Source organism: Spea bombifrons, chromosome 13 (assembly GCF_027358695.1).
Source record: "Spea bombifrons isolate aSpeBom1 chromosome 13, aSpeBom1.2.pri, whole genome shotgun sequence".
In the NCBI taxonomy this organism is placed as follows: Eukaryota; Metazoa; Chordata; class Amphibia; order Anura; family Pelobatidae; genus Spea; species Spea bombifrons.
In genome coordinates this window covers 20,594,095-20,622,020 of record NC_071099.1, presented here as the reverse complement: position 1 = coordinate 20,622,020, position 27,926 = coordinate 20,594,095, and the positions used below count along the sequence as shown (strand labels likewise).

Sequence of the window (27,926 nt, the reverse complement as noted above, 5' to 3'; positions counted from 1 at the left end):
TGCCCCCCCCCCTCGACTCTCGCTCTATCGCTGTTCAAATAAAACAGCAAAGTGATGGTTGTTTGTCTTCAATAATGTCACATTTTAATGTAAACATCAAATAAAATGTACCAAAAAATTTACCAGGGAAAAAAGAAAAAAAAGTTAGCGGCACAAATGGATTTCTCGATACCACCGAAGGGGAGAATTTAAAGCCAGATTACAAACATTTACACATGCATATAGTGAAAAGAAACAGAATCTTCACCAAATTCACACACTTCTTTCTTTTTAAAATAGGTATTAAATCTACTCAGCACCAACGTACCCTAAAAAATGGATTTTTCATGATTCAGAAAAAGAAAAAAAAAAAAAAGACTAAATTAACATTTAAAACAAGCAGTTTAAATGCTTGCGCAGAAAGAAAATGCAGAACTTTTTTTAATTTTATTTTAAAGTATATTGTTTTATTTTTTTTTATATATATTTAAATATATTTATATATTTTTTTTGTTAATTTTGCTTTGTTTTTGCACATTTAAAAGGAGGACACATGATTCTGTATATAAAGCAGTATTGTAAGCTTATATATTGCCACAGGGAGGGTAACATACCCAGCTTTAACTCTTTACCTTCTGAAATGTATCGCTTTCTGATCAGCTTTGCACATTACATTTTTTTTCAGGGATAATGATTATTATTCTATGAAAAAAATAATTAAAAATAAAAAAAAAGACAAAAATAGCCTGACCCCAAAACGTAATTCCACATAATTCTATTTCTTGTTCTTTGTTACAAAGTTACCAAGATTCCCATCACATGCATCAAAGGAAAGAAAGAAATATAGCAAAATGAAAAAAAAAAAAAAAAAATTACATATTTCATACAAAGCACACAATTCTGATTTTTTTCTCATCTTTTTCTTATTTAGGGTTCAGAAACTTTTAATGAGGGGGACAATATGATTAATCTCACGACAAGTGGATTTGTAAAATCCAGAGGGGCGTTAAAACCGATAGAGGCCTCCCGAACCCCCCCCGTGATATAAATGGTTCCTCCCATCCTATACAAGAAAGAGATCGTTCGCTAAATTAAATAGTTTCAAACATAAAATAACGGCAGCTCGCCCCCACTGAATAAAACTGATAAAACAAAAATATTTAGAAGTTGCTGCACCTTTATTAAAAAAAAAAAAAAAATTAAAAAAAGGAAAGAAATTTTGGAAGCAGAAAAAATAAAATAATTTACATTGCCTGGCTATTTCTGGTATAGAAACCCAGCGGAGATCCCAAAGTTAACTGAATAAACCTAAAGGCTAATTACAATTTTTTTTTTCCTTTTTAAATACAATTTTGACAAAAGTTTGTTTATATATTTTTTTTTTTTTTTTATATTATAGCCCAGTTTTTAACGAGGCTGCTAACTGTAACGCAACATGTATGACACTTTAAAAAATGTTCTACATAAAAGCCGTCAAAAGTCAGACCCACATTAAAATTAGCAAAATTATTTTTTTGTTTTTGAATTTTTCTAACTAGTTGCAAATTTAGCAGCAAAGCTTTTAACGGTTGGTGCGAAAGTATATTCACGCGACGTAAATACACGTCGTCGCCCCTTATTATGGTGCTATCTGTATACAAACGCCTTCATGTGTATCCAGACGTATACGTGTGAATGTATTTTAATGCACACGATGCATACATTCGCACGTACCTTTTCAGACACACGGAAAAGGGAGAAATAAAATAGCTGAAAGAGTACAGACGAGCCTAATTTTACTCATTACCCAAAGCTTAAAACAGGGCGTTTCTACAAAACAAAAACCAAAAAGTTGCATTATAAAAACAAAACCGAAAAAGGAGAGCATTTATTTAAAATAGGAATAAAAGCCGTTGCTACCTGACGAACTGCCTAAGCTAAGTTCCTGAAACAAAGACAAGGGGTCGCTATTCTTCTTTGTCTGCTCAGGAGGGGGTTTCGGCTTGGGGGGGGCCCGCAGGGCGCTCGCGTAAGACATGGTGGGCTTGCTCCCGCCAGTGCTCTGCTGCACAGCGGCCGCCCCGCTGGGCTCTACAATCTGTTTGTTGGGCATTAGAGGAGGGAACTGGCCGAGGTGCTGCAGGACGTTGTAGTTGAAGGAACTCGCCAGCTGCAGGTTTTCTGCCTTCAAAAGATCGTCGGGAGGTTTTGCCATTTTTGGTGGAGCGACTGCACAAAAAACAAACAAACACAGAAAGAGAAAAGAGCAATATTAAGCGAGGCAGCGTGGAGAGCAAGCGGTTTCATGCGCACTTGGGTTAAGATAACTTTTCAGTGTCCGGATATGAGCACAATGGACTCAACCTACGGTCTTCAGGGGCCAACCTGAAGAGACATTCTCTGAAGAGAAACCATGCGCTGCTGGGGGTCCCTGACAAACTCTGACCCGTCTCCTCTTACCCTAGCCCAGGGCTTGTCCCTTTTTGTCTCACCTAACGTGTCCCTGGGTGGCAGAGGTCTGCTGGATCCATTGCACGGAATGTTCTGGTAGGAGACGGACGATGCCGCGTTGACCCATAACTCGGGGGACAGATAGCTGAACGAGGCCTGGCCACTGTGTTCTAGAGCTTCTTTACATTGACCGAGGTTTTCTTGACAAGCGGCTAACGCTTCCGGACCGACGTGTGCAGAACTAGCAGAGATTCTTCTTTGGTACAGCGGCCTGCCGGGCCCTCGAGGTTCATACTGGGGAAAAAGAATCAGTTTAACGATTGTAATCGCATGTGTATGAAGACGTGGCTCATGCGTGTCCCACACCCAACCAAAAATAGCCAATACCAGCAATTTGCCTTTCTAACCGGAAAAGAAACATTTCTACATGGGGTGACACGACGAAGGACTGTTACTACTGTTAGCAGTTACTGTCCCGTCTGAAAAAAATCCTCAGAACGGAGATCTGCTCGTTCATATCTATACTTAATAACGCCGACCGATGAAGACACGCAGCCCACGCCCAGAGATTAGCGAGGAGCGTGACTGCTCACATACTCCATACGTTTATCATGTGACAGGAGAAGGGACTGGTGGCCATGAGACATACCCCAGGCCACACAGAGGAGGCTACCGGACCCTACACTGCTCATCCGCACACGTGTGAAAGCCCGTCCTGTTTCACTATCCATGTTTAGAATTACTCGGTCATAATGACCTCCCCTGCCTTTTTCCTCCCCAATCCTGGGCAGTCTCCTCTTGCTTTCTCGTTGCGGACGTTACTGTACCCTATCGCCCCATGCTACCCCCTGCAGGTGCAGGAAGGCCTGTAAACGGGGGCACGGAACAACCCAGAGACGCATGTGGCGGGCGGCTGTCGCTGGCTCACAGATTCTGCATTTGCTTAAAATCTGCTAATTTAACAATGAAATCATTACAATAAATTATACACGCGGAGCTCGGCCGCTTCTCGCAAACGGAAGGTTTTCGCAAGTTTTGGTGTTATTCACACCTTACGATAAAGTTCCACCGATCTCAATCACGTCTTTAATTCAGTTTGAGGTGGATGGCACCCTGCACCCCGAAACATTATTCACTTTACACGTGCAGAGTGCAAGAAATTAGAAGCTCTCGCACACGGCGAGGGCTACAGTCACACACAGAGCCCCCCGTCACACACACACAGAGTCCCCCGTCACACACACACAGAGGGGTACAGTCACACACAGAGCCCACACACAGAGCCCCCCGTCACACACACACAGAGGGGTACAGTCACAGAGCCCCCGTCACACACACACACAGAGGGGTACAGTCACACAGAGCCCCCCTGTCACACACAGAGGGCAACAGTCACACAGAGCCCCCCTGTCACACACAGAGGGCAACAGTCACAGAGCCCCCGTCACACACACACACACACACAGAGGGGTACAGTCACACACAGCCCGTTACAGAGGGGTACAGTCACACAGAGCCCCCCTGTCACACACAGAGGGCTACAGTCACACAGAGCCCCCGTCACACACAGAGGGGTACAGTCACACAGAGCCCCCGTCACACCCAGAGGGGTACAGTCACACAGAGCCCCCCTGTCACACACAGAGGGCTACAGTCACACAGAGCCCCCGTCACACACAGAGGGCTACAGTCACACAGAGCCCCCGTCACACACAGAGGGGTACAGTCACACAGAGCCCCCGTGTCACACACAGAGGGGTACAGTCACACAGAGCCCCCCTGTCACACACAGAGGGGTACAGTCACACAGAGCCCCCCTGTCACACACAGAGGGGTACAGTCACACAGAGCCCCCCTGTCACACACAGAGGGGTACAGTCACACAGAGCCCCCCTGTCACACACAGAGGGGTACAGTCACACAGAGCCCCCGTCACACACAGAGGGCTACAGTCACACAGAGCCCCCGTCACACACAGAGGGCTACAGTCACACACAGAGCCCCCCTATCACACACAGAGGGGTACAGTCACACACAGAGCCCCCCTATCACACACAGAGCCCCCCTGTCACACACAGAGGGGTACAGTCACACAGAGCCCCCCTGTCACACACAGAGGGGTACAGTCACACAGAGCCCCCCCTATCACACACAGAGGGGTACAGTCAAACAGAGCCCCCGTCACAGTGGACCCCGTATTCAGAGCACCCCTTTTATCGCATAAGACACAGAAATGCTGGATCAGACAAAATGACACAGAAAGCCCTTCTGAAGCTCCAGAACAGGCTGTCCCCAGCCCCCCAGACCTGCGGCCCTTTACCTCTTCTAAGCCGTGGAGTGAAGAGGTGGACACTGCTCTCGATGAGGGAGGTTGAAATGCTTCCTGACCGGCGACCTGCTGATGGTTTTGCAGTTGGTGTATGAACGCGGCGTTCGGTGGCGGTCTGTGCTGAAGAGGGGTCATCCCGTAGTGAAAACCTTGGCCCATTATGGGATTTTGCTGTAAGTTAGCGTATGTCCATGATCCGTCGTGCTGCAGGTATTTGAGGGGTGGTGGAGTCAGGTGTCCGGAGGGCATAGGGTAAGGGGCATTGTACATTTGGGCTACATGCTGGGGAAACGCTGGGTTGCCGCTCATCTCCATGTCTCGGCTGTTCTCGCTGAAGTTTGGGAAGTGAGCGCTGTGGTTGGAGGAAGGAGACGCCAGTGCTGGTGGGCTTCTGTTTTGGACCTGCCGATACTGTAACAGTCTTGACTGCGGAGGAGGCATTTCCGAGAGCTCCCTGTTCTCACTGTGATCGTGCTGGGAAATTTCACGTAAAAACTCCTGGAACCTGAGATTGGAGCGAGAGGGGTATGAAGAAAACCTGGACCATTACTCAGTGCAGTAACACTTCGTTCTGTACTGGGAACACAGGGACAGAAGCCATTAACGGACGCCAAGAGGAGATTTTAACGAAGAGAAATATTTCAGCGACCGGCCTATTGGCCAACAAAATGTAAATCTCTCCTACAGCAACCTTAACTAGGTGAAGGCGCTGACCGCCATCCCCGGCCAGAGCTGCTCCGAAGAGCTCCTGCTGACGGACACAACGTGACCAGAAGGAGCTTCCTACCTGGAATAGGCTGCCTCGGACTCCTCCTCGGGATTGTTGGGGAGCCTCCAGCTGGGCCGGAGTAACGGCTGCGGGGGGATTCCCATTGCTTGTTGGGGGAGATGCTGCAGGTGAGGATGAGGATGGTGAGGGAAGGGGATGTTGCCGTGGCTGAGGAAGGTGTTGTGTTCGTTCCACTGTTGTAGCCTCGTCTGCTGCTGCCGTAAGGTTTCCAGGGCTATGTTGCCATGTAAGCGATCTGCGGGTGCGGACAGACACACAGACTGATACTAACACCGCAATGGCCAGCATAAGGCATGCGCGTGACCGGCTCATGTCCTCTAATCAGGCATCCCCTTTTCTTGTGGAGCTGAAATGTAAGACCCTTCAAAGCTCCAAAACAGAGGCTTTTTATCCCTGCGGGGGGATTGGGGGGGTAACATTTAGCCCTTATGCTTTAGTGCCACCGAGCTGTAAGCCTCGTCTGAAGAACCGGTACGGATTTGTCAGGGTCTTAGCCTTTTGGAAAGTTCGAGGCTATATTCTACTGGTAAAAAGCTTTGTGATTACGATTGATACCCGGCCTCTGCCACCCTGCATCGCACCCCGCGCATGCGGCTCTGGCATAGAGTTCAGCGCTTACAATAACCTGCAACCCGCGCTGCAACGCATTACCCGACATCTCAATTACAGACAGGACAGCAAAAGTAACGGTGAACACAGGCCCAAGAATGACACGAGTGGCGTGACACGAGTGGCGTGACGCGCCCTGTGACACGGATTACAAGTTAAAGCGGTACGAACATGCATTGCACTCACCCAACGTCTCCCCAGCACCAATCATTTGAGGGCCGTCTTCAATGAAATTGTTCATATGCGAGGACAATAAAGGGTTGTGTTGGGCAACAGACCGAAGCGGGTTGTTAACCTCTTGAAGCATAGGCGGTGGGGGCGGTGGGGGCTCGGGAATCATGCCTTCTGTGCTGGGGGAATGAGGCCGGTGAGGAATGGGGCTGTTGAAGAAGGAGTGGTTTGGACTGGGCTGGAAGGCTGGGGAGAGCTGGGAGGCTGGGGGCGGCTGCGGGACCACCTGCCCTTGCTGAGGAGGTATTTGATTTTGCAGTTCAGACAAATGGTTCTGCTGCTGCAAAGCATACGGCGGCCTTTGTAACTGGGACAGGTGTTGGTAGTGACGGTTCGGCACGGGGTACTGGGGTTGCGGAGGAGTGAGGTGGATGTTCAGATGTCTCTGGTTTGGATTATCTTTCCGGTGAAATTTGGGATTGAGAAAACCAGCATTAGCTCGGGATTCTGGGCTTCTGGTCTGTGCGTTTGGGTCCAAATCCACCTACGAAAAAGTAAAGCGACACATGATGTTAAACGGAAAGGGACAGATCAGCTCTGGGGACTTCAGGGACGACGACGCTGAACGGCTCTAACTTCACATCAATGAGGGCTGGTGGCCGCTTCTGGTTAGCAGAGCATGGTGTAGCCCAGCAGAGAACAACGCGCCGTCACCTGTTTACACTCCGCAGGTTTCTTCTCCGGCGTCCGAAGCTTATTCAGATCTGCGGCGGGATTGTGTTCACTTTTACCTGAAACATTAGCAGGAGATGAGTGTGAGAAGAAAGCGGTTCCCGAGGGCAATAACCGCATTTCACGCCCTCGCTTTCTAAAGCAGCACAAACTCGCGCGTGATATCCCGCTGCTTAGCAATCCGCAGCCACACATTTCATGCCTGCACCGGGTCAGACCCGGAAGCAGAGACAACGCGCCAACACCCACCGTTCCTGCTTTGTTCGTGCGGCTCCTTGTCGGACAGCGGGGTAGGTGGCTGGGTCTGCTGCTGGCCCACGTTAACAGGAGAGTGATGCCCGAGCCCGAAAGGGATGGGAGATCCGCGGCCATGCGCCTGCAGGAGGTTCATGTTGTACGCCATAGCCGGGTGGGTCATGAGACGTGGATCCACTGAAAACCTACTCTGGTAGCCTGGCCACGGCACCTAAAAATCAATAAGTCACGAAACCTTTATAACAGACCCTCGAGGATGAGAAACATGGACTGCCCGGTCAGCGCCCGCTGGCTACTGGGAAATGGACATCACAACCCAAGAGAAAATGGAAATTCCATCCCGAGAAGAGCCCTCTGAGGTCCCAAGAGCTTATCTCATCTTTTTCTACGTTGGCCAAATAAAAGGTATAAACTTTGACTAAAGACTAAGCACCGAGGACGCTCCGGTTGGGAATGGGGGGCATTTTGGAATATGGAATGGAGGAGAACATGACAAAAGGTAACTTGCGAAGATAAAAACCTCTGCCAGTTCCGTTCTAATCGGAAGCGTTATTGTGCAGCTCACAGGGGCCGACTCGGACATCTCCTGCTCAGCGTTCTGCTGAGGTGTATATAATGCAATTGTGTTCTTATGCATTTTTTGCTCTATTAATCACATCTAAGCCACGGAACAAACAGCCGCTAATATCAGCTAAACGCTGCGAATCCAAGCCAATGAGAATCACAAGACGGGAGGAAGCGTTTCAAACAAAAGCGAGATCATTTTTTAAACGTTGTGCACGAAAAGCTTTGGTCGTTTCCAACGTTCGGCGGTGCCGGCTATGAGGCGATCGCTTCTCTGGTCCCCAAAGATGCGCATGTTGCTCCAGAAACATCACAAAGTGCTAAAAACTGCAAGTATTGTCTCCACTCCTCACCGGGAGCGCAGAAAATCGGCCGGAAAGGACCAACACTCGGTGCACCCTGCAGCACACATTTACCGCGCCGCTGCTTATTAACGCTAAAGACAAAGGCAGTCTGATCTGCCGGCAGATTCTGGTTGGCAGAGAGCTGTGCACAAAGGCCACCAGCCGACCACGTCAGTCAGCGGGAGAGCAGACCTGATTCGCGTACTCACAGGTAAAGGCACAGACATGACCATGTTGCCCCCGTAGACGGCTGGTACGTAGAGGATGCTGGTGCCGGTGTGGGGGTCTATCCTCTGCACAGGGCTCGGCGATTTGCCCAGGTTGGTGTGTGGCCCCAGGGGTGGGGTGTAAGCCCGGATAGGGTTACCGATGAGAACAGACGGGTTGGGCTGGACTGCAAGCAATAAAACAGACGCGTGAGAAGGACGGACATCACCGGCATTAACAAAGCCACGCGTGTGCGGCATGGGACCAGGTGTCTTACCTAGGCCATCCCCTTGGAAGTGGTCGGACTGATTGTGATGACCCTTCCCCTAGAGAGAAACATCATTAAAAATACCTTTCAATAAGAAACATGCATTTTCTTTCATTTTACAATGGCTGAATTGTTCTATATAAAAACTAGGTACCGATTGGCACAGGGGCCACACCACACTCCACATACTGCTCTGGCACAGGGGCCACACCGCACTCCACATACTGCTCTGGCACAGGGGCCACACCGCACTCTGAGTAGTGCTGTGGCACAGGGGCCACACCGCACTCCACATACTGCTCTGGCACAGGGGCCACACCGCACTCCACATACTGCTCTGGCACAGGGGCCACACCGCACTCCACATACTGCTGTGGCACAGGGGCCACAGATTCGGAGCCTCACCTTTGGAGGAGACGACTGCTGCTGCTTGGAGCCGCTCCCCGAGTGCTGCTGTCTCAATGCTCGGGGAATAAACTCGGGAGCTAATGGGTTAAGCACATATGTTTTCTTTAACTCCAAGGCCTCCAGCTGAGATTTGATCTGTTCAAACGTGATCCCATGAAGGCTTTTATTCTCATGGCAAATTGTGATGAATTGCTCCCAAAACTTCCTGCAATTAAAAGTCCAAAATATCAACGAATTTTAGGGGTTATACTTTTGTAGATAAGGTTGCCTTGCGTTTTGGCCGGAGGGAGGTACAGCTTGGCTGGGGGGGCCGCGCTTGCCGAGCCCCCCGTTATGATTAAAATTGGCCGTGCGTGTTTGCCCGTTCATTAAAAAAGAAAATCCATTTTATTTCTATTCCATATTACAGCCGCCAGCAATGTAATTACGCATTAAGTGTTATTTGCATTATTTAAAAGAACATAAACAAAAAGCATCTGCGAAAGACTAATTCTTTAATATCGGCTAATGAGGGTCTCACCGAGTACTTCTAAAACACGTAGCCTGGTGGCAGGGGGCCGAGTGGCCCAGGGGCGTTGCATGGGCCTCCTTCCCAAACACAAGTCTGAATGTGCTATATCAGCAACTAAATATTCTGGCACGGGCTCCTCGCTTATCCCTCGCTCTACCCGTTCTGTTTGGTTTAAAGCCAATTGACGAATTACCAAACAATGAGGGATAGCCGCGGCTCGTGCAAAATTAATAAAACGCATAAAACGCCTGGTGGAGGGATTGCCGAGGTCAACGGAGTTGAAGCGATTCGGCAGAGATCTGATGCTCCCTAGCAGCATCACAGGGAGGATAATGAGACGTTATTATCGCAGGGATTCTCTAAGCCCACTCTCGCCCCGCACTTCCGCGAAGATCTCCTACCTGCATCTTCCAATAGAGCACAGAGCGATTGGATCACCAACCACGGCTACCAGGGACTGGGCCCGAGTGATGGCCGTGTTAAGGAGTTTGTAGTTGGAGAGGAAGCCGTAGTCCAGATCTTCCGTCGAGTCCTCCAGGAGCTGCTCCTTCCTTTTAATGGGGGTTTGCTTATGTTTGCATGTGTGCCGGGTTCGCACCGTGCTGAGAAACAGAACCCGGAACTGTTTCCCTGGAAAGAGAGAGAACATTCCAGAAACTGTCATAACAAAGAAACAATTCATGGTTCACCCCACGCCAAAAGGAAGCACCGTACCTAATGGGGCGTGCAGAATAAAGGGGGTCACACTTAGGAGAGAATAGAGGGCTAAGCAACAGGCAAGCAGACAAGGCGGCGGGGAAATCAATAAAAACACAGCCCCTCGCAAGTGAAAATTCTGCTATTCTATACGAAAAGCCTGCGCCCTCCCCCGCTCCGCTTTTCCCACATATATGAAGAGTTCGTCCCGAGCATGCGAGCGCCGGCTGCCCGTAACCCGTGCCGGTACCGGCTGCCCTTACCCTGAACATTTAACACTCTTTCCACGCTGACTTCCGAAAGACGCTTCTTCCTCAGCTCAGCCCGAATCCTGAACACCTGATCAGCATATGGGGTAACCACCCCGATACTGCCGTCATCCAGCTTGCCCCACGCCACGGGCCACTTCCGCCTCAACTCCTCCACGCGTTCCACGACTTCAAACACCTAACAAATAAAAGGCGTGTGTTGGGTGTCTCGGGTTCTTATAGCTCTTAGATTCAGCTCCGGATTAAGAAGGAAAAAAAGCTCCACATTAATACCAACCGGATCACTTTAAATAATCGAAAATAATAAGTCTCTGTTGCTCACGGTGATGACCCCCATTTAGGTATTCTTGACAGTCTAAGGATTCATGTCTTTAAGTTAAACTCCATCATTATAAAGTGACGAGTCTCGGTTCCCGATCGCAGTCTCATTGATAATCGGGAAGCTTTGTGCCGCGGAAGCAATTTGTCTCCATTACCAAATCCCCGTGTTTATAAGCCAGCAGCAGAGGTAATAAACGCGTTAGATACAGTCTCTCCCGGGCTCGGCACGCACCGGCCGCACGTCATTCCTGCAAACGGCATTCAATACCTTAACCTGCGGCCAATAAAACCGCAAATCTCATTGGTTTGATGATGCAGAAAATGTCAGGAGAGACCCTCAGAACGATTACACGGAACGGAATGAACTCTCACTATGATGGAGAGAATGGTTAGACAGAACCAGAGCCGCACGCACCGTATATAACCCGCCAGATGGCTCTGCGGACGCAGCCTTATCCTCTAAAGGAGCTGATGGATGAAGGGCAGGCAGGACATCTGGCCCTGAGGTGCGGGAATGGCGGACTATTATTTGGACGTCAAGCGTCAGGCCTCCGTTGGTCTATATCTCTATATCTCTAAAAAGGAAGTCTAAATAACCGTAGCCTTGGAGGGCTCCTCCGGGCTCCGTATGAACGAGATAGGATAACATGGGGGGGGGGTGCTATCTGAGTGACAGTAATTACACTGTCATTAATGATCCTTTGGGTGTAAAACAAAGGTTTGTGTGTGCAAAACAAATACATTTAATTACATGCCCTTCATCACTGTCACAGCTGCAGAGATCCCTTAGTAAAGTGACAGATGAGCCAGTACCTCGGCATTGTTGTAAAACGCGGTGCTGTTCTTCTCTTGAACGTCCTCGCCACGCGCCGTAAAAAATGTCAGGGGGTAGAAATCCTTGTGGGCTGGCTGCTTCCCGCTAGCCATCAGCTTGCCTTCATAAAACAACTCAGAAGTATAGCTAAGGGCAAAAAAGAAAGATGCAACATTATTCCACATAATGTATAGTTCAAACAGCGATCCGGCCCCCTACAATGTATAGTTCAATCAGCAAGCGTTAAAGCTCACAGACTTTTAGCTGTCACACACTTTACGCTCCGGTGATTTATGGTTTACAGATGTATGATAAAGAACACTTTCGAGTCCCGTCCACTTATGACACCGGGTGTGAATGCCCCCAGAGGGATGGTTCTACATCTAAGGAGTAACCAACAGCCCCAACAGGCGCCAACCTCCACGCCAGACAAGCTGCCAACCTTCCTGCTCCTCGCCCCAGCAGAATACCTCGCATTAGAGGCTCTAAAAGGCTGCGGAGGACAGCGGGCAGCCGTTACACGGGGCGCACGATCTCACACCTACTTGATGATTGCTTCGTGGGAGCGATAGTTTTCACACAGCAGAATCCGGCACGGGAAGTCCACCGGGTAATGCTCGTACAGCCGGTCCAACAGAGACACGTGAAGGTTTCGCTCTCTGGCAAACTCACTGTATACAAAGGGGCTGAGCTGGAAGACACAAAGGCTGCTGTTAACAGGGCAACACACGGGGTTTCCTTATCTACTAACCCAGGGACTAACTGGGAGGCTGGGGTCCAGTCGGTAGGTGGTCCGCTGATATATTCCTGGACACGCTATTCTGTGTATGCGGAAATATGGTAGCAAAACAATAAAGTGAGGTCAGAGCTGGCTGTGCCATGATAAGAGACAAGAAAAGAGACATGCGGGTGCATTACTCCACGCTGCAGAACATTTCATTAGTTGCTGAAGAAGTTTTTCCCCATGGCAGCAGCCCTTTAAGCGGTCCGTACCTGCATGTGGTCTCCGGCCAGCACCACCCTGGTGTGCTTGTTTGCCAGAGCGAGAGGCATGATGGTCTCACACTCCATGGCCTGCGCAGCTTCATCCAGCAAGATGTGAGTAAAAAAACCTGCGGAAAGAAGACACACGGGGGCCTGAAACAGACAAAGCGGATCCCCTCCATAGGAGGCGTATGTACCCACAATGCACTGGTCCAAACCCCTCCACGACCTCTAAGATCAAAAACACGACAGACACAGTGATTGAGTCTTTCATTAAACGCCAGGAGGCGTCTCGGGCCGGATAATGAGCTTTAAATGAACAAACCTCGCACATCACTCACGCACGATCAATGGCAAACACTGTGCACACCAATACACGGGGCTTTTAGCGCGCGTCTTCTACACGCAGGCCCCAGGGGGCCACGCAACTCACGATTACACCAATTCAGCATTCTGCACGCCATCGATACTGACAGACGATAAAGGGGTCTAAACCGAGCGCAGATGGGAGATCCAGACATCAATAACATGATTTTTCCTTCCATACAGGGCTTTTCAATCACAAGTTACAAACAAACGTATAGAACGGGGCTGATTTAACCCAATCCCTCAATGGACAAAAATGTTCAATTTATTTTGAAAATTATCCAGAGAGGGTTCCGGAACATTGATGCCGCGTCGCGTCTGATTTTGGGGACTGCCGGTGGATTTAACGCATGCATGGACACAAGGAGTTCAGGGAGCAGACGCCGTCGCCATGCAGAGCTTAAAGGGTAAGGACAGGCCAGAGATCCGTAACAGAGCGAAGCGGTGCATCTTACCAGGCTCCAGGTCCAGCTGACAAAGATACTGAGAAGTGCTAAGGGTAACCACTATAACACGATGTCGCAATATGTCCTCCTTCTGGGGCATCTGGAAGGTGGCATGTGTGCTGGAGATCAGACAGTACTGATGGACCACCGGATGGACAGTCTTCACCCAGCGATTTCTGAAATAAACCCTGAGGACACACGCAGAAACCAAATCACAGGAGGAATGCAGACCTGAAAACATGGGAAACACATACATACAGACACACACACACACACACACACAGACACACACACACACCTCCATCAAAGGGGGGAAAGCACCTGCCCACTCAAGACATTCATACAGCAATAAGAGGTGAAGACAAGGACAGAACGTGGTTGGCGTCTCTGCAATCAGAGTCCCAAGATTTTCCAGCCAGCGGGGAATTAATCACACATGCAGCGAGGGAGCAGAGTTACACGCAGTCCCCACACCCCCCGGCACACAAGTCCCCGCGCATTCTTACAGCTCATAAACGCGTTTAAATTCGCCGTCCGTTTTATTGTGTTGTAAGTGAATATTTTGGATGTTGGGGGTTTGCCCCGATCGTCCAGAAGTAACGCCGTGTATCGGGGTGCAGAGGCTTCATGAGATACCTGGTTACTTTATTTCTGTTACGCGTGGATGCAGAGACGCACACAGAGCACACAATCGGTCGGGACATTTCTTTGGGTACCTGAGTGGTCTGGCCTGGGGGTTCCCCGTTTCTACATAGGGGTGTAAATAGTCCTTTATGTAGAGGTCAGCGGCGCTGTTGGAATGGGTGCAGATGAGGACCCTGTCGGCGAAAAATACAGGTCAGCAAAGCGAACTCTTATACACAGATAGGACATAAACCCAGAGGCAACAGACGGGAGGCTGCTGGGAGCATCACAATCTGGATGGACAACAACAACACAATCCGACCCGCAAATTCCCCGGAGTCTAGTGAACTGAGGAGGCTCTACTTTCCGTTAAGGTTTACCGGGTGTCTTGTTGTTTAAGGATGTGCTTCACGGCCTGAGCTAAAGTGAACGTCTTCCCGGTCCCATAAGGGCCAATGATGAGGACAGGAGGCAGCTGTATGGAGAGAGGTGTGGTGATGGCCAGGATGGCTTCCTTCTGCTTTGCGTTTAACCGTGGGTCCAAAAGCTCATCCCATTGCCTGCGATTCAAAGATAAAAAAGGGCCATATTAATAAAAATAATTAACTGATAAGGTTCAGCGACGTATTTATTCCAACGACATCCAAATGATAAAACGCAACACCCAATCCTCACAGTAACTTGAGGAGCTGTGAATCAAAGATTTTACTGTCCAAGATAAATTGCTATTTCAAGAAACATTTAAGTGAAACATTTTTAGCTCCATTGTACAAAACAACCCCCTTTTCTCTTTATTCGCCTGACAAGCTGCAGAACTGATGTGAAAACACTGTTTGCCGATATCAATGTTTCTCAATCTTAATGGAGGATGGCAGGAGCGCCGTCCTCTTTGTTCTGTTTGAAACACGACTCAATCAAAAGAGCTGAAGCCATTAATGTTATCACAGGCCATTGTGGAGATAGCAGCGTTATCTTGCCAAAGATGTTTAACAAGAGAGAAAAGTCAATCAAGGTTCTGCAAACAAAGCGCTGCTCTGACGGATCTTCCATCCAAAAATCTTCTGCCGCTGCCAGAAACAGATCGCTTCCCTGACAGTCGTTTGGAGACCGGGATACACTATGTGGCCAAAAGTATTGGGACACAAAAGCCCCTGTGGTGTAATAAAGTAGAGAAGCACTTTGGGTGGGTATGAGTAGAATTTCATGTATTTTACTCTAAGAGAAAACGAAGTGCCATGCTTCAAAAAGTGAATCATTTGAAATAAAATGTGACTTACAGGATAAAATACAGCAACTTACCACACGTGAACAGAGAGATACTTTGTATTCAAATCAAACTTTTTCCTAAAGAAATGAATGGATTATACACTGCCCTGCATGGAGGCGACTGATTCAAGCGTCCAGCTGCTCGGAACAGCTGAAAGCCTCGAGTGCCAGCTCACAGGGCAAGCGGCAGACGCAGTACCTGTTAGGGCTCCATGGGATGGGGGGCGTCGTGCTCAGGTCTGGGAATAAGATATTGTTGTCTTTGATTCTGTCCAGCGCGTAGTGCATTTCACACAAAGGCTGCCGGTTCAGCTGGAACTGAAGCTCCACCTGTAAAATGACATAAATGAGGAGGTCAAAGGACCGCACGGTAAACACACCGGGAAGCGTATCGCGCTTAATCATTTTCACTGGTTATGGTAACTATTAATCAGACAGCAGACCGATCCTTTAATAAAGGGTACAGATTACGGTTGTCAGAGATGCTCAAAAAAGTTCCTGAAGGGTTAGTGGGGATTAGCAGAAGTAAGAAGCGAATCCCATAAGGCAGTCAGAGGAAATCATTATAGACGCATCCGTTTTACTGGGATCGCACCCCCTACGACAATGTCTCCCCCCAGGCCATTCCCCGCCACAAGATGCTCAGCAGCCGGTACAACGCAGGGAGAGGAGGAGAATTCTCCCGCAGCCTCCATGCACTCCTTTCCCAAATTGTCCTGTATGATGTATGTGTCCGCTCGGCCCCCCCTCCTGCGACACACCTGCATTTCACGGTCAGCACGCAGCCGAAGTTCCTCGCAGCAATCACGACATATTCTCAGGAAGATGTAGTCCTTTGTTTTCTCTTCTATAAGCGCTTCGTATACCTTCTCTTTGGTGCCCTGACTCTGGGCTGATTTCTCTTTTGCGACGGGCAATAAATAAACAGCGTTAACTTTGGTCATCACCAGCCTCCCGGCCAAAGTGTCTTCAGAGAGCGTCTCTGTGAGTTTAAAGCGCCCAAAGAGTTGCCCGTTCTGGGCATACTTTGCTCCCGCAGATACTCCGGTCAGCATGAAGCTGGCCACCAGCTGAAGCTGTACTTTGATGTTGAATCTAAAACACAGTACATAGGAAACGTTTACATTGTGTGCGTTACCCACACAGTACAAATTAACACAACTTCTGGGAAAAAACATACATCAGCCAATGTATTTTAATTAGAAAAACGATTTTCTGAAAATCAAACCGTTGAGTTAAAGTCTGAAATATGGCTGTTTATCACGGGGGCGTTTTGCATCTTTTAGGATAAAGTGCATTTTTGTGTTAGGCAGAGCTTGCCGGCTCCCACGAGAGTCTAATTCCCAAACAATTCTAAAACAAGCTGCAATTGCGCCCTCCAGTGGCCAAGTCTGAAATCAGACAGACAACTTTTGCTGACTTTCCATAAAGCACCATTAATACTACAAGACATCAGGGTAATGGGAGCAAGAGCGTTATAACCACAGCATTAAGTGCCAGGGCCTTAACAAAATACCCAGGAGGTGAGGTGGGGTGGGGTGAGGTGGGAGATTATATATATATATATATATATATATATATATATATATATATACACACACTCACATATACACACACACAGGACTGTCACCGTATTATACCCTACGCCAGACTATTACTCCACCATATACCGTATTACATCCTATTCACACTGGACACTTACTTGCTCACTTCCTTATACTGTGCGATCTCCTCAATGTACAGCAGGTCATGTAAGCGGGATTGATAGTTGCCCTTGGTGAGAGACTTATCCAGGACAGACTGCGTAAACAGCTGATCGGCAGACAGGGGAATCTGGTATCGGCTTAGAAGGCTCCTCTCCAATTCAGTAGTTTCATTAGGTTCGAATTCTACAATGGTTTTAGACATGGAGTCCCAGCGCTTGGCAGTCGTTAGCAGCTGCTGTCGAGCGTGCATCAAGTATTCAAGGTCTGTGCAGCAATGGGACAAAAACACAAGAGAATCACAAATCACTATATTGAAAAAAAGATCAATTAGGAACACTACACAAGAAAATTTGCCCCGGCAGGAGCTATCTATACTGTTACCCTTAATGCAAGGCCGGTTATTACCCAGAATCCTGATGGCGACAGACAATACAGCCCAATAGAGCACACCAGAATAATCTACAGACACCCTCCTTCATACAATACGCTGCCCAACAGTAAAATCAAAGAGGTGAGTTGTCATCAATGAAATATAATTATGCAGTTATATCAGTTACTACCACGGGCTAGAAGGCCTGATTCCCCGAGGGAGACCGAACAGCAGAACTTCATCTAAACAACCCGAGACTTGGCAAAGAAAATGACTGCAAACACGTGGTTTGTGAAGGAATTATCCACCAGCAAAAAAAATCATTTAAAATTCCCAAATCGGAGAGAGGGCAAAACCACACGGGTGCAGCTCTGTGCCCACACGGGTGCAGCTCTGTGCCCACACGGGTGCAGACAGTGAGAACAAAATCGAAGTGACTTTGAAAGATTAAAATCACAAAAGGCGAGAGAAACTCTTGTAAATAACAGAAGCCTGTTGTGGGTGTTCGGTCAAGGTGGTGGTGCAGATGGTTGGTTACAAAGATCTGTATCCCAGGGAGGTGTTGGATGTGTTTTACCACGCCGGGCATCTCCACATACCTTCAGTTGAAGCAGCATCCACCATTATTCTCTGCATCAACACCGGCTCCACGCCAAAGTCGAACACCACAGTTTGTCGGAAGGTTCCGAATATCTCTGTGTTAAATGCGATCAGCACCTTGTACACACAAAGGTCGATTCCGTTCTGCACCGTCTTCTCTCCCACCCATTCCTGACAACTTTCCGATACTTCCAGCGACACTTGCGTGGCTCCATCTCCAGCCGATATAGCAACTATACTGAAATGAGGTCTGTGTGCGTCGTACAGCAACGCCACGCGGTGCAGGATCTTTGCAGGCTGGGGGACAAGTAAAATATGGCAAGTCAGCACACGTTACAATTACTTTTATTTCACTTCTGTCATTTAACGTTAAAAAATTCCCAGTCCATGGACAACGAGCACAGACTCAACCGGTAAATAGCTGTGGGAAGTGCTAGCCATCTGAACAGAGATGCGTCGTGGAAAGTGAACATGGAAGCGACTCCAAAAGGCTATAAATATAAAGATGGGCTAGAAGAGGAGGACACTGAGATTAAATATGTCGCTCCCCAGAAGCAGACAGTACGTACCTTACAGGTGAGAAGGAAGGCCCACATCTGATGGGATTTTTTGGTGGTAACCGTGACCGACAGCTCGGGACTGTACTCCACTCGCACTCCTTCTACACATTCGCTGAGCTGCAAAAGAAACCCAAACAGTAAGTGCCTGCTGCCAGAGGGCAACACGGACACTCTAGACTGCAGTACTGACACAATCCTCACAACCATAATGTCCATTTCTTTAACACACAGGCGGAAAGACTAATTCTGTTTTACTGGCAAACGCAAAAACCAGTGGGGTCCATTCATCCGAATCACTCCAACCCCTGCTCTATTTCCACTTAACCCATGAAATGCATGACCTGCCACTTTCTCAAATATCTTTACCACTTTCTCTGGGGACAAGGAATTCATCCATTTTTCGATCAGCGTTTCCATGTAGCTGCCTGAAAACTGCGTGCTCTCTTTCTGCTGCTTCAGTCGGATCAGCCGGGATGCGTATCTCTTCTGCCATTCTTCCAGTTCTTCTTGGGAATGAGCAGATGTGCACTGGGCTCCATACCGGCAGATCCCCTGCTCCAGGAACCTGAAGGAAGAAACACAGGACCAGTCGTATCTCAAGCTGGAAAACTCTACTGGAGCAAACAGACATCCCAGGCACCCACGACCACCAAATGACTATATGTGTAAAATGTACATTCGCAGACCATCTGCTGGTTGAGGTTGCATAGTGATAAGCTAAAGATATAAAAAAGAAAAACTACACCCCGTACACCCCAGGCCACCCGCCGATTACCTTTTACATAGAGTGTATTCCTCACTGCTTGTAACTCCTCGAGGCGGGGGGCGAAAACACCACCTGTCATGGGACCCTGCATGTGAACAGGAACTGTTCAGTATTCCACAATGTACACTTCCACCTCGTCCCCCGACACCGCATCAACTGCTTTACTGCGGTATACTTGCCAGAAATGTTATATAATTGCAATCTTTCTTGGGGAGGAGGAGTCCTTCTAGCTAGATTTTGTCTTTTTTTAACAACCAGCAACAAGTCTAATTTGAACCTCCAATTTCTCTCCAAGAACCCCGTTGGTCCACTTTCTACCACTATTCAACGTCCTCTCTAAAATGTCCCTCAAGCTGCCACCCTCCATTCCCTCGTGCTCCTAGTCATTCTCTGCACGGCCTTCTAAGCCACTCCGCATATTCCCTGGGAACTCTCCGGATCTCCCAAACACCTGCATGTGAAGCCTGGACCCCGGCAGAAGACTCCATCAGATGCCAAACAGGCCAAGACTTGCACCTTACATTACTGACCAAGACTCAGACCGGACGGCTATCCAAGTCACGTTCTCTGGCAAAGCCACTAAAGTAAAGAATTATTGATGTAGGAACAAAAGCATACCATCGTCCAGATCCTCGGCGTGGTAACCGGACCTTACAGTATTACTAGCTGCCTGCAACCACAAACAAGAAAACGGCTCACAAAGCAGAAAGGAAGACAGTTACAGCCCCTGGCCCTCCGCTTACATACCACAGATCGCCAAATTATTCAAAAACACAATGAAAAACAGACTCCGAGCATTTATTCAATAATTGCAGCAAACTAAGTTTGCCTGAAGCCAACAATAATTGCATTGCCACAAGTTCGCCACACAGGGTATACAGGGATTACTCAACTGAATAAAATGACACAGGCTGGGGTCCTGCAGGTCCAGGAGCCACAGGCCTTGATTTACAGACTTAAGACACAACTCACCTCAATTTCAGCGAGGAGAGTTTTTAATCTGGTCAGATCCTTTGTAACCATCCCATTCTGAGAAAGAAAAAGACAAAATGAGAATGCAGAGCATCGCACAGGCCTGGGACACAACAAAAAAACAGACTAACACGCTGTAGAAAAGAAAACGGCAGGCTATCCCACCGGCCTGACAGATTAATAAAGCCCAATATCGTGCAAGAGTTCGGTCAGCCCAGAGAGTGCGGATCTAATGGCATGGACCTCACACAGCTGACCAAGTCAGGTACTTCCTTACCATCCACCTCACACCAGCGGGGGAGATTAGGGAGTTACGCTAGAGTTTCTAGGGATGGACGGAGCGGGGAGGATATCCTAAAAGGAGAGATCTTCTCGCGTAGGAATAATCCACATCTACAAAGATCACTGGTTGTCGTGCCATTTGGGCACATCTTACCAGTGGTTCCCCGACAAGGGACTTGGAGAGGAGACCCAGTAACGTCTGCAACTTGCCCTCCAGGTGCATACAGCAAAGCACGGCATGTACTGACCCATCCAGGCGGGTCCGGTTCGCCCCTAAAACTGAAATAGCCAAGAAGAAGGAATGTCAGAACTCAGTTGCAGCACTTTGAGACGCTTCAATTCCACAGAAACATCTAAATAGCCAAAAGGTCATCACTACTAAAGCCTGACCTGGGGAGTAACAGCAACAACTTAACATCTCCTAGCTGTGATGTCACACAAAAATGCAGTTATATAGGGACATATCCATGAAATGTGTAGGGCATGCAGAACATTAAGCACCCCCTGCTGCAAACACTAATGCTCTTTCAGTCTCCCAGTAGGCTTCTGAAGCCCCCGGGGAAGGTCTGGCAGTAACTATATTCACGGTATATATCGGGGGATTCACTCACCCAGCTTACAATCGTCATCCGCTTGGTCATAATTCTTCTACAAAAAAATAAAATATTATATTTAGAAAGATACAAAATGGTACATTTGCAGGTTCTGAGGTGCGATATTTAGCTGCTTGGGTTCTGCATGGTTTGGCAAACAAGGCCTTCCCAGCATTTCCATCAAACCATTTCATCTACTAAACCAACACAACATCCCATACGGCTCTGCCGATGACCACGCTCTCCTCCATCAAGCGGAGGGGCTTGAAGCCCAAATGACTTTTCTACGTGGGGTAAAACCTTGCGCTCTATAAAGAGTAAGACGCACATCGTTACAGCAGAATACAGACGAACTCACAAGCTGCAGAAAAGAGGCAATTCTATAAAGAAGGCTCTCGATCTTGATGCGGTTGAGGTGCGTTTGGCTGGCCTCCGGTGGGGCGGTGGCATTGTAGTGGCTGATGGACACGAGTGCCTCTGTACAATGGGACACGGCCAATTCATACTCTTGTCTTCTGAGGGATTCACATGCTTGTTCACAGAAATTCTCCAATCTTCTGTCTGCCATGACTTAGGGACAGAAATCCTAGCAAGAGACAAGTCGTTAATGACCCCCTGGAGCGCGATATGCCCTGGAGCACAGCCAAACATACACGTTGTTACATGATAAACAGCAACCGACTGGATACGGATTTGTTTCAAAACCACGTGACATTTTCTCGAAAGGCAGTAAATGTAATGCGTCGGTAAGAAACAAAGTGCCGCCCTGACAGCAGGTATCCGTTCAACGTAAACCTCCCAATACAGATACACATCATACCGGCCATAACACCTCGAGAAACGGCCGACCGGAGAAAGGAGCGCGAAGCCGGGTAGCCAGGTGCGTTTATTCCGTTCCACGGGAGCTGCACGCGAACGGAAAAGTCATTATGCGAACGCGAGCCGCAAACGCTACAAGAATCGCAAGCAAAGGCAGAAGAGTCGTTTGGCGAGTTTAGAGATTTAACACAGCACTGCGTAGAGTGCCGACGGAGTAACTGTCTTCCGTATCTCGTACTTCACCCACCTCCCAAATTCAGCAGGGATCTAGAATACAGCCAAAAATGTAAAAAAGGTTTGTTTCCATCATCATGTTTTTATTTTCATATCTCTGGCCATGATAAGTCCCATTAACATAATATATATATTATATATAATAAATATTTGCGATGATAATCACATGATCTCACAAAATATATGTCATTAAAAAAAGTATTGATTGATACATTAAATATTAATGAAAATCAATTTAATAAAGAATTCATACATTTGTGATAAATATTAAATAGCTACATTTATTGTAACTGATACGCTTACACACACACTTTATATGCTCACACCTTACAGTCAAATACGCTAACACGGTACACTAATACACAAACATTAACACTATATGGTGACATACACTCACTAGTGCCACACTGTTACACACACACCACATGCTAACACCACATGAACATAGTATCCAACATACACTGACTTTGGCACTATACATACACACACGGACTCTAGCACTATAGTTATGTACATTCACACTAACACTACTGCACAGACGCACGCACACACAGACGCGAGCACACACACACGTAACACGGGCACCATTTATTTCCACTTCAAGCCAATACAGTACATAGGCTTTTAAAGGAGCCCCACCAATGAAGAATGCATGTAAAAGTACCATGTAAGCAAATTTAAGGCAAAGTCCCATGGAAAAAACATAATTTTGTCCATGAGCATAAGCCCCAGCGCTGTATACAGTAATAACCCCCAGTGCTGTATACAGTAATATAACCCCCACACACACCGCTGTATACAGTAATATAACCCCCAGCGCTGTATACAGTAATAACCCCCAGTGCTGTATACAGTAATATAACCCCCACACACACCGCTGTATACAGTAATATAACTGATTTTTTTCACAATAATCTCCCTTTATCTGCAGATCTGGAGCCGCCATTGTTGTCAGTCATGTGATATTTTGGGTGACTTTCACTGCTATGACACCGCACTTGCTTTATGGCAATGCTGTCAGTTCCTCAATAAACTTTAGTCAGTGTCTGACCGGGTGATTAAGACCGAGACAGTCTATTGTTTCCCACAGGCAGTATGATAAGGAGTCGGGTTGTTTGTCTAGTAGATCCAGCTCAGGCAACAGAGTGAGAACTCATACAAATGGCCAATATGCAGCTGCCTGAAAATATATTATATTATGGGCAAAACAGTGCAGTACTTTAAAAAAAAATTTCATGTGATATTAGTATTAAAAACATTAATATGCGTTTCTTTTAGCTGAAGGAGATACAGTAGTGCTCTCAGACAGGCCTGGTAGCAGATCACAGATACAGTCACGCTCTCAGACAGGCCTGGTAGCAGATCACAGATACAGTCACGCTCTCAGACAGGCCTGGTAGCAGATCACAGATACAGTCGTGCTCTCAGACAGGCCTGGTAGCAGATCACAGATACAGTCGCGCTCTCAGACAGGCCTGGTAGCAGATCACAGATACAGTCGTGCTCTCAGACAGGCCTGGTAGCAGATCACAGATACAGTCACGCTCTCAGACAGGCCTGGTAGCAGATCACAGATACAGTCGCGCTCTCAGACAGGCCTGGTAGCAGATCACAGATACAGTCGCGCTCTCACACAGGCCTGGTAGCAGATCACAGATACAGTCACGCTCTCACACAGGCCTGGTAGCAGATCACAGATACAGTCACGCTCTCAGACAGGCCTGGTAGCAGATCACAGATACAGTCACGCTCTCAGACAGGCCTGGTAGCAGATCACAGATACAGTCGTGCTCTCAGACAGGCCTGGTAGCAGATCACAGATACAGTCGCGCTCTCAGACAGGCCTGGTAGCAGATCACAGATACAGTCGCGCTCTCAGACAGGCCTGGTAGCAGATCACAGCTACAGTTGTGCTCTCATACAGGCCTGGTAGCAGATCACAGATACAGTCGCGCTCTCACACCGGCCTGGTAGCAGATCACAGATACAGTCGTGCTCTCAGACAGGCCTGGTAGCAGATCACAGATACAGTAGTGCTCTCAGACAGGCCTGGTAGCAGATCACAGATACAGTCGTGCTCTCAGACAGGCCTGGTAGCAGATCACAGATACAGTCGTGCTCTCAGACAGGCCTGGTAGCAGATCACAGATACAGTCACGCTCTCACACCGGCCTGGTAGCAGATCACAGATACAGTTGTGCTCTCACACAGGCCTGGTAGCAGATCACAGATACAGTCACGCTCTCACACAGGCCTGGTAGCAGATCACAGATACAGTCACGCTCTCAGACAGGCCTGGTAGCAGATCACAGATACAGTCACGCTCTCACACCGGCCTGGTAGCAGATCACAGATACAGTTGTGCTCTCACACAGGCCTGGTAGCAGATCACAGATTCAGTTGTGCTCTCACACAGGCCTTGTAGCAGATCACAGATACAGTTGTGCTCTCACACAGGCCTGGTAGCAGATCACAGATTCAGTTGTGCTCTCACACAGGCCTTGTAGCAGATCACAGATACAGTCACGCTCTCACACAGGCCTGGTAGCAGATCACAGATACAGTCACGCTCTCAGACAGGCCTGGTAGCAGATCACAGATACAGTAGTGCTCTCACACAGGCCTGGTAGCAGATCACCGATACAGTCACGCTCTCAGACAGGCCTGGTAGCAGATCACAGATACAGTAGTGCTCTCACACAGGGCTGGTAGCAGATCACCGATACAGTCACGCTCTCAGACAGGCCTGGTAGCAGATCACAGATACAGTCACGCTCTCAGACAGGCCTGGTAGCAGATCACAGATACAGTCACGCTCTCACACAGGCCTGGTAGCCCCAATTTCCTAGGGGAGGGCGAGTCGGTTGAAGCCCCATCAGTGCTGCGTGGATAAAAAATGTTTATTTTGTTGGTTTCTATGGAATATACCGAGCTTCCGGGTCGTATAACAGATTCTCTCTCTATGCATCGTCTCAGTAGACGCAGCCAACAAACTCACTGCTGGTAAGTGAAAAATGAAAGCGCCGTTTTTCCTATTTTTGCCGTTTTATTATGCTCTTTCGTATGCACTGTGAAAGTAAACAAATCTGCACAAAACGGTAACAGACACGTGGCAAACAATGGGTGCCACAAACACTGCTCCGGGTTCATAAATAAGTATTTGCGTTAACTGCCACCTTGAAACCAATTTCCTGCTTCTTCATTGAGGAAATACACAAAATGTATTATATGGAAACACAAACATCTAGAAGTGTCCCTAAAGGCCAGAAGGACACGTGTGAGAAAGAACTGGTGTTATTACGCGGGATGTTACGATACACCGGGGCAGATACAAAGCGTGTGAAACACGGGACCCGTCGGCATTCCGGCCCCCGTCTAGTCGCCCGTTCCTCCTGCTGTAAAGACTCAAACCTTAATCAGTCGTTGGTCTCGTCTTAGATTCAGAAGCCGTATGTCTATCCCATGCATGTTTAATACCCTCACTGTATTACCCTCTACCACCTCTGCTGGGAGGCTGTTCCATATGTTTACCACACTCTCAGTAAAGTAAAACTCCCTTCCATTCCAACTCAGCCTCTGACCCTCTAGTGTTAGAGTCCGGTCTCTTGTTGTAACTTTTCTTCCCTCCTGTCCTTTGCTAAATCCCTTTATATATTTCAATGTCCCTTTCCAGTCTCTCTTCTCTCCCCATCTCCTCTCTCTCCTCTCCTCTCCCCGCATCTCAGAACATATTAAGATCCCTCAGTCTTTCTTGATCGTTTTTATCCTGCGGCCCGTTCCCCATTTTCCCTGTTTACCCCAAGTGTTTTTGCCAGTCGTGATAAACCCCAGTAGGGCTGTCGGACCAGGCGAGAATCCTTTCATATACCAGGCCTGATGGGTGCTATGCATGAAAGTAACGAGAGTTATACCGGTTTACGCACGAGCTGTATGTCTGTAGAACGAGGCAAAACACGCCGTAATCGCAAATCAATACAAAGGAACGCGGGCGAAAACGCGAGGGAAAACGCGTGGCCAAGAACAGAGCGTGAACGTTTCTCCCTTCATCCTGAAGCATTAGCCCCACGGCCACCAAAGAGAACATTCCACGAACTATTAGGAATAATAATAATCCTAACGACAACCGCGCCATATTCACGCTACAGAGTCATCTTTACCGATATGTTAGCGGCATCTATAGACCCGCGAGACCCATCCTCCGTGACGCCCCCAGGGCCGTAGGGCCCAGACTCACCGTCACTGTCCTAATAATTATACTACGGCGCAGAATGCGCAGGAAAAGAAAGCGTTCGCAGACCCCGGTCAGACTCCAGTAACAGAACCGCGATCAGCAGAGAGCCGGCCCGAGCGCGAGGAGCAGCCAGAGGTTGGCATCGGTGAGCCGAACCAACGGGCCCGTTTACTGCGACTCACTGAAATAATGCTGAAACGGGTCGTTTACCAGAACACCGGAACCGGCACTGAGTGGGTCCAGTCACTCGGTGCCAGAACACAAGCCAGGCCAATAACCTACACATGTTCTTCCAGCACTCCGACTACAAATCACAGTACACTCAGCCAGCAGGGGAGAAAAACCCTAACCCAACCCCAAAGACTAGTAGGACCCCCCCCCACTCCCAACGTCCCCAATGCATAGAGCCCTGAAACCCCCTCCCCATATCACCAAAATAAATACCCCCTCCCCCCCGCAATTTAGCAGCTGCAGCCCCTCTGCACCCCAATTAATAAAGCCAGGTCCCTGCCACAGTCCCCCTCACAGGCAGCGCCCAGGCTGCCCCCAGGTCCAGCTCCTCGGGACTCTCAGGCCTCCCCTGCCCGAGGCCTGCACAAAGCCCAGCCGGGGGCTGGAGTAAACCTCCAGGCCGGGAATGTAAACAGCCGGTCGGGCTGCACAGTCCGGGCCTCCCCGGACCTTCCCTACCGGCACAGTCTCGGGGTGCGGGGGCCCTGGGCTCTTCGGGGGACCGTGTGGTACCTCAAGGTCCAGCGGCTCCGGGGAGGGGGGAGTCAGGACTTACCTGTCATTACTTTCTACGCCATCTTGGATCGACTTGTCAGGGGCCGCGGTGCACGGCGGGAAAGGGCTGAGAGTTCCTGTGAGGGGAGGAGGGAGAGCCCACTCACTGCCGGGAACGGGGGAGGGAGCGGGAGAGCCCACTCACGGATGGGGCGTGGGGAGGGCTCATTCACTGCCTAGGGTCAGGGTGGCCTCCTAGGGTCAGTTATGTGAGGGCCATCCCGTCGACCGCCTACGGTTGGGGAAGAGAGGGCAAACCCGCTGACTGCCTAGAGTCAGGAAAAAGAGTGCAAGCCCACTGACTGCCTGGGCCAGAGAAGAGAGGGCAAGTCTCCCCACCGCCTAGGGTCAGGGAAGAGAGCGCGAGCCCACTGACTGCCTGGGGCCAGAGAAGAGAGGGCGAGTCTTCCCACCGCCTATGGTCAGGGAAGAGAGCGCGAGCCCACTAACTGCCTGGGGCCATAGAAGAGAGGGCGAGTCTCCCCACCGCCTAGGGTCAGGGAAGAGAGCGCAAGCCCACTGACTGCCTGGGGCCAGAAAAGAGAGGGCGAGTCTCCCCACCGCCTAGGGTCAGGGGAGAGAGGGGATAGCGCAGGAACGCAGTGAGAAACCAGGTGTTCAATG

The 27,926-nt window shown here is 48.8% G+C and overlaps 1 protein-coding gene across 1 annotated transcript; it reads right to left on the bottom strand.

Annotated features, from left to right (window-relative positions):
- Positions 1 to 475: 475 nt before the first annotated feature.
- Positions 476 to 27,352, bottom strand: HELZ (helicase with zinc finger). Its single transcript, XM_053453531.1, has 31 exons — positions 27,304 to 27,352; positions 21,591 to 21,818; positions 21,251 to 21,287; positions 20,794 to 20,918; positions 20,358 to 20,414; positions 20,004 to 20,055; positions 19,395 to 19,470; positions 18,986 to 19,184; positions 18,629 to 18,736; positions 18,059 to 18,356; positions 17,086 to 17,353; positions 16,145 to 16,478; positions 15,583 to 15,713; positions 14,498 to 14,677; positions 14,210 to 14,311; positions 13,503 to 13,681; positions 12,691 to 12,809; positions 12,243 to 12,388; positions 11,697 to 11,844; positions 10,557 to 10,740; positions 9,999 to 10,227; positions 9,084 to 9,291; positions 8,688 to 8,736; positions 8,413 to 8,597; positions 7,290 to 7,506; positions 7,023 to 7,099; positions 6,324 to 6,852; positions 5,526 to 5,763; positions 4,730 to 5,243; positions 2,451 to 2,703; positions 476 to 2,187 (listed from the first exon to the last, which is right to left on the bottom strand). The coding sequence occupies exons 2-31, from the start codon at positions 21,798 to 21,800 to the stop codon at positions 1,847 to 1,849; spliced, it is 5,793 nt and encodes a 1,930-aa protein (XP_053309506.1). The 5' UTR covers positions 21,801 to 21,818; positions 27,304 to 27,352; the 3' UTR covers positions 476 to 1,846.
- Between the last annotated feature and the right edge of the window lie 574 nt (positions 27,353 to 27,926).

Bases quoted from the DNA above. Each gene is read 5' to 3' on its own strand.
- HELZ (XM_053453531.1), bottom strand. From the start codon at position 21,800: ATGGCAGACAGAAGATTGGAGAATTTCTGTGAACAAGCATGTGAATCC. The intron at 18,357-18,628 runs GTACGTACTGTC...CTTGTCCCCCAG, and splicing joins CCTTCCTTCTCACCTGTAAG to CCTGCAAAGATCCTGCACCG. The intron at 2,188-2,450 runs GTGAGACAAAAA...TTTTTTGTGCAG, and splicing joins GCCACCCAGGGACACGTTAG to TCGCTCCACCAAAAATGGCA.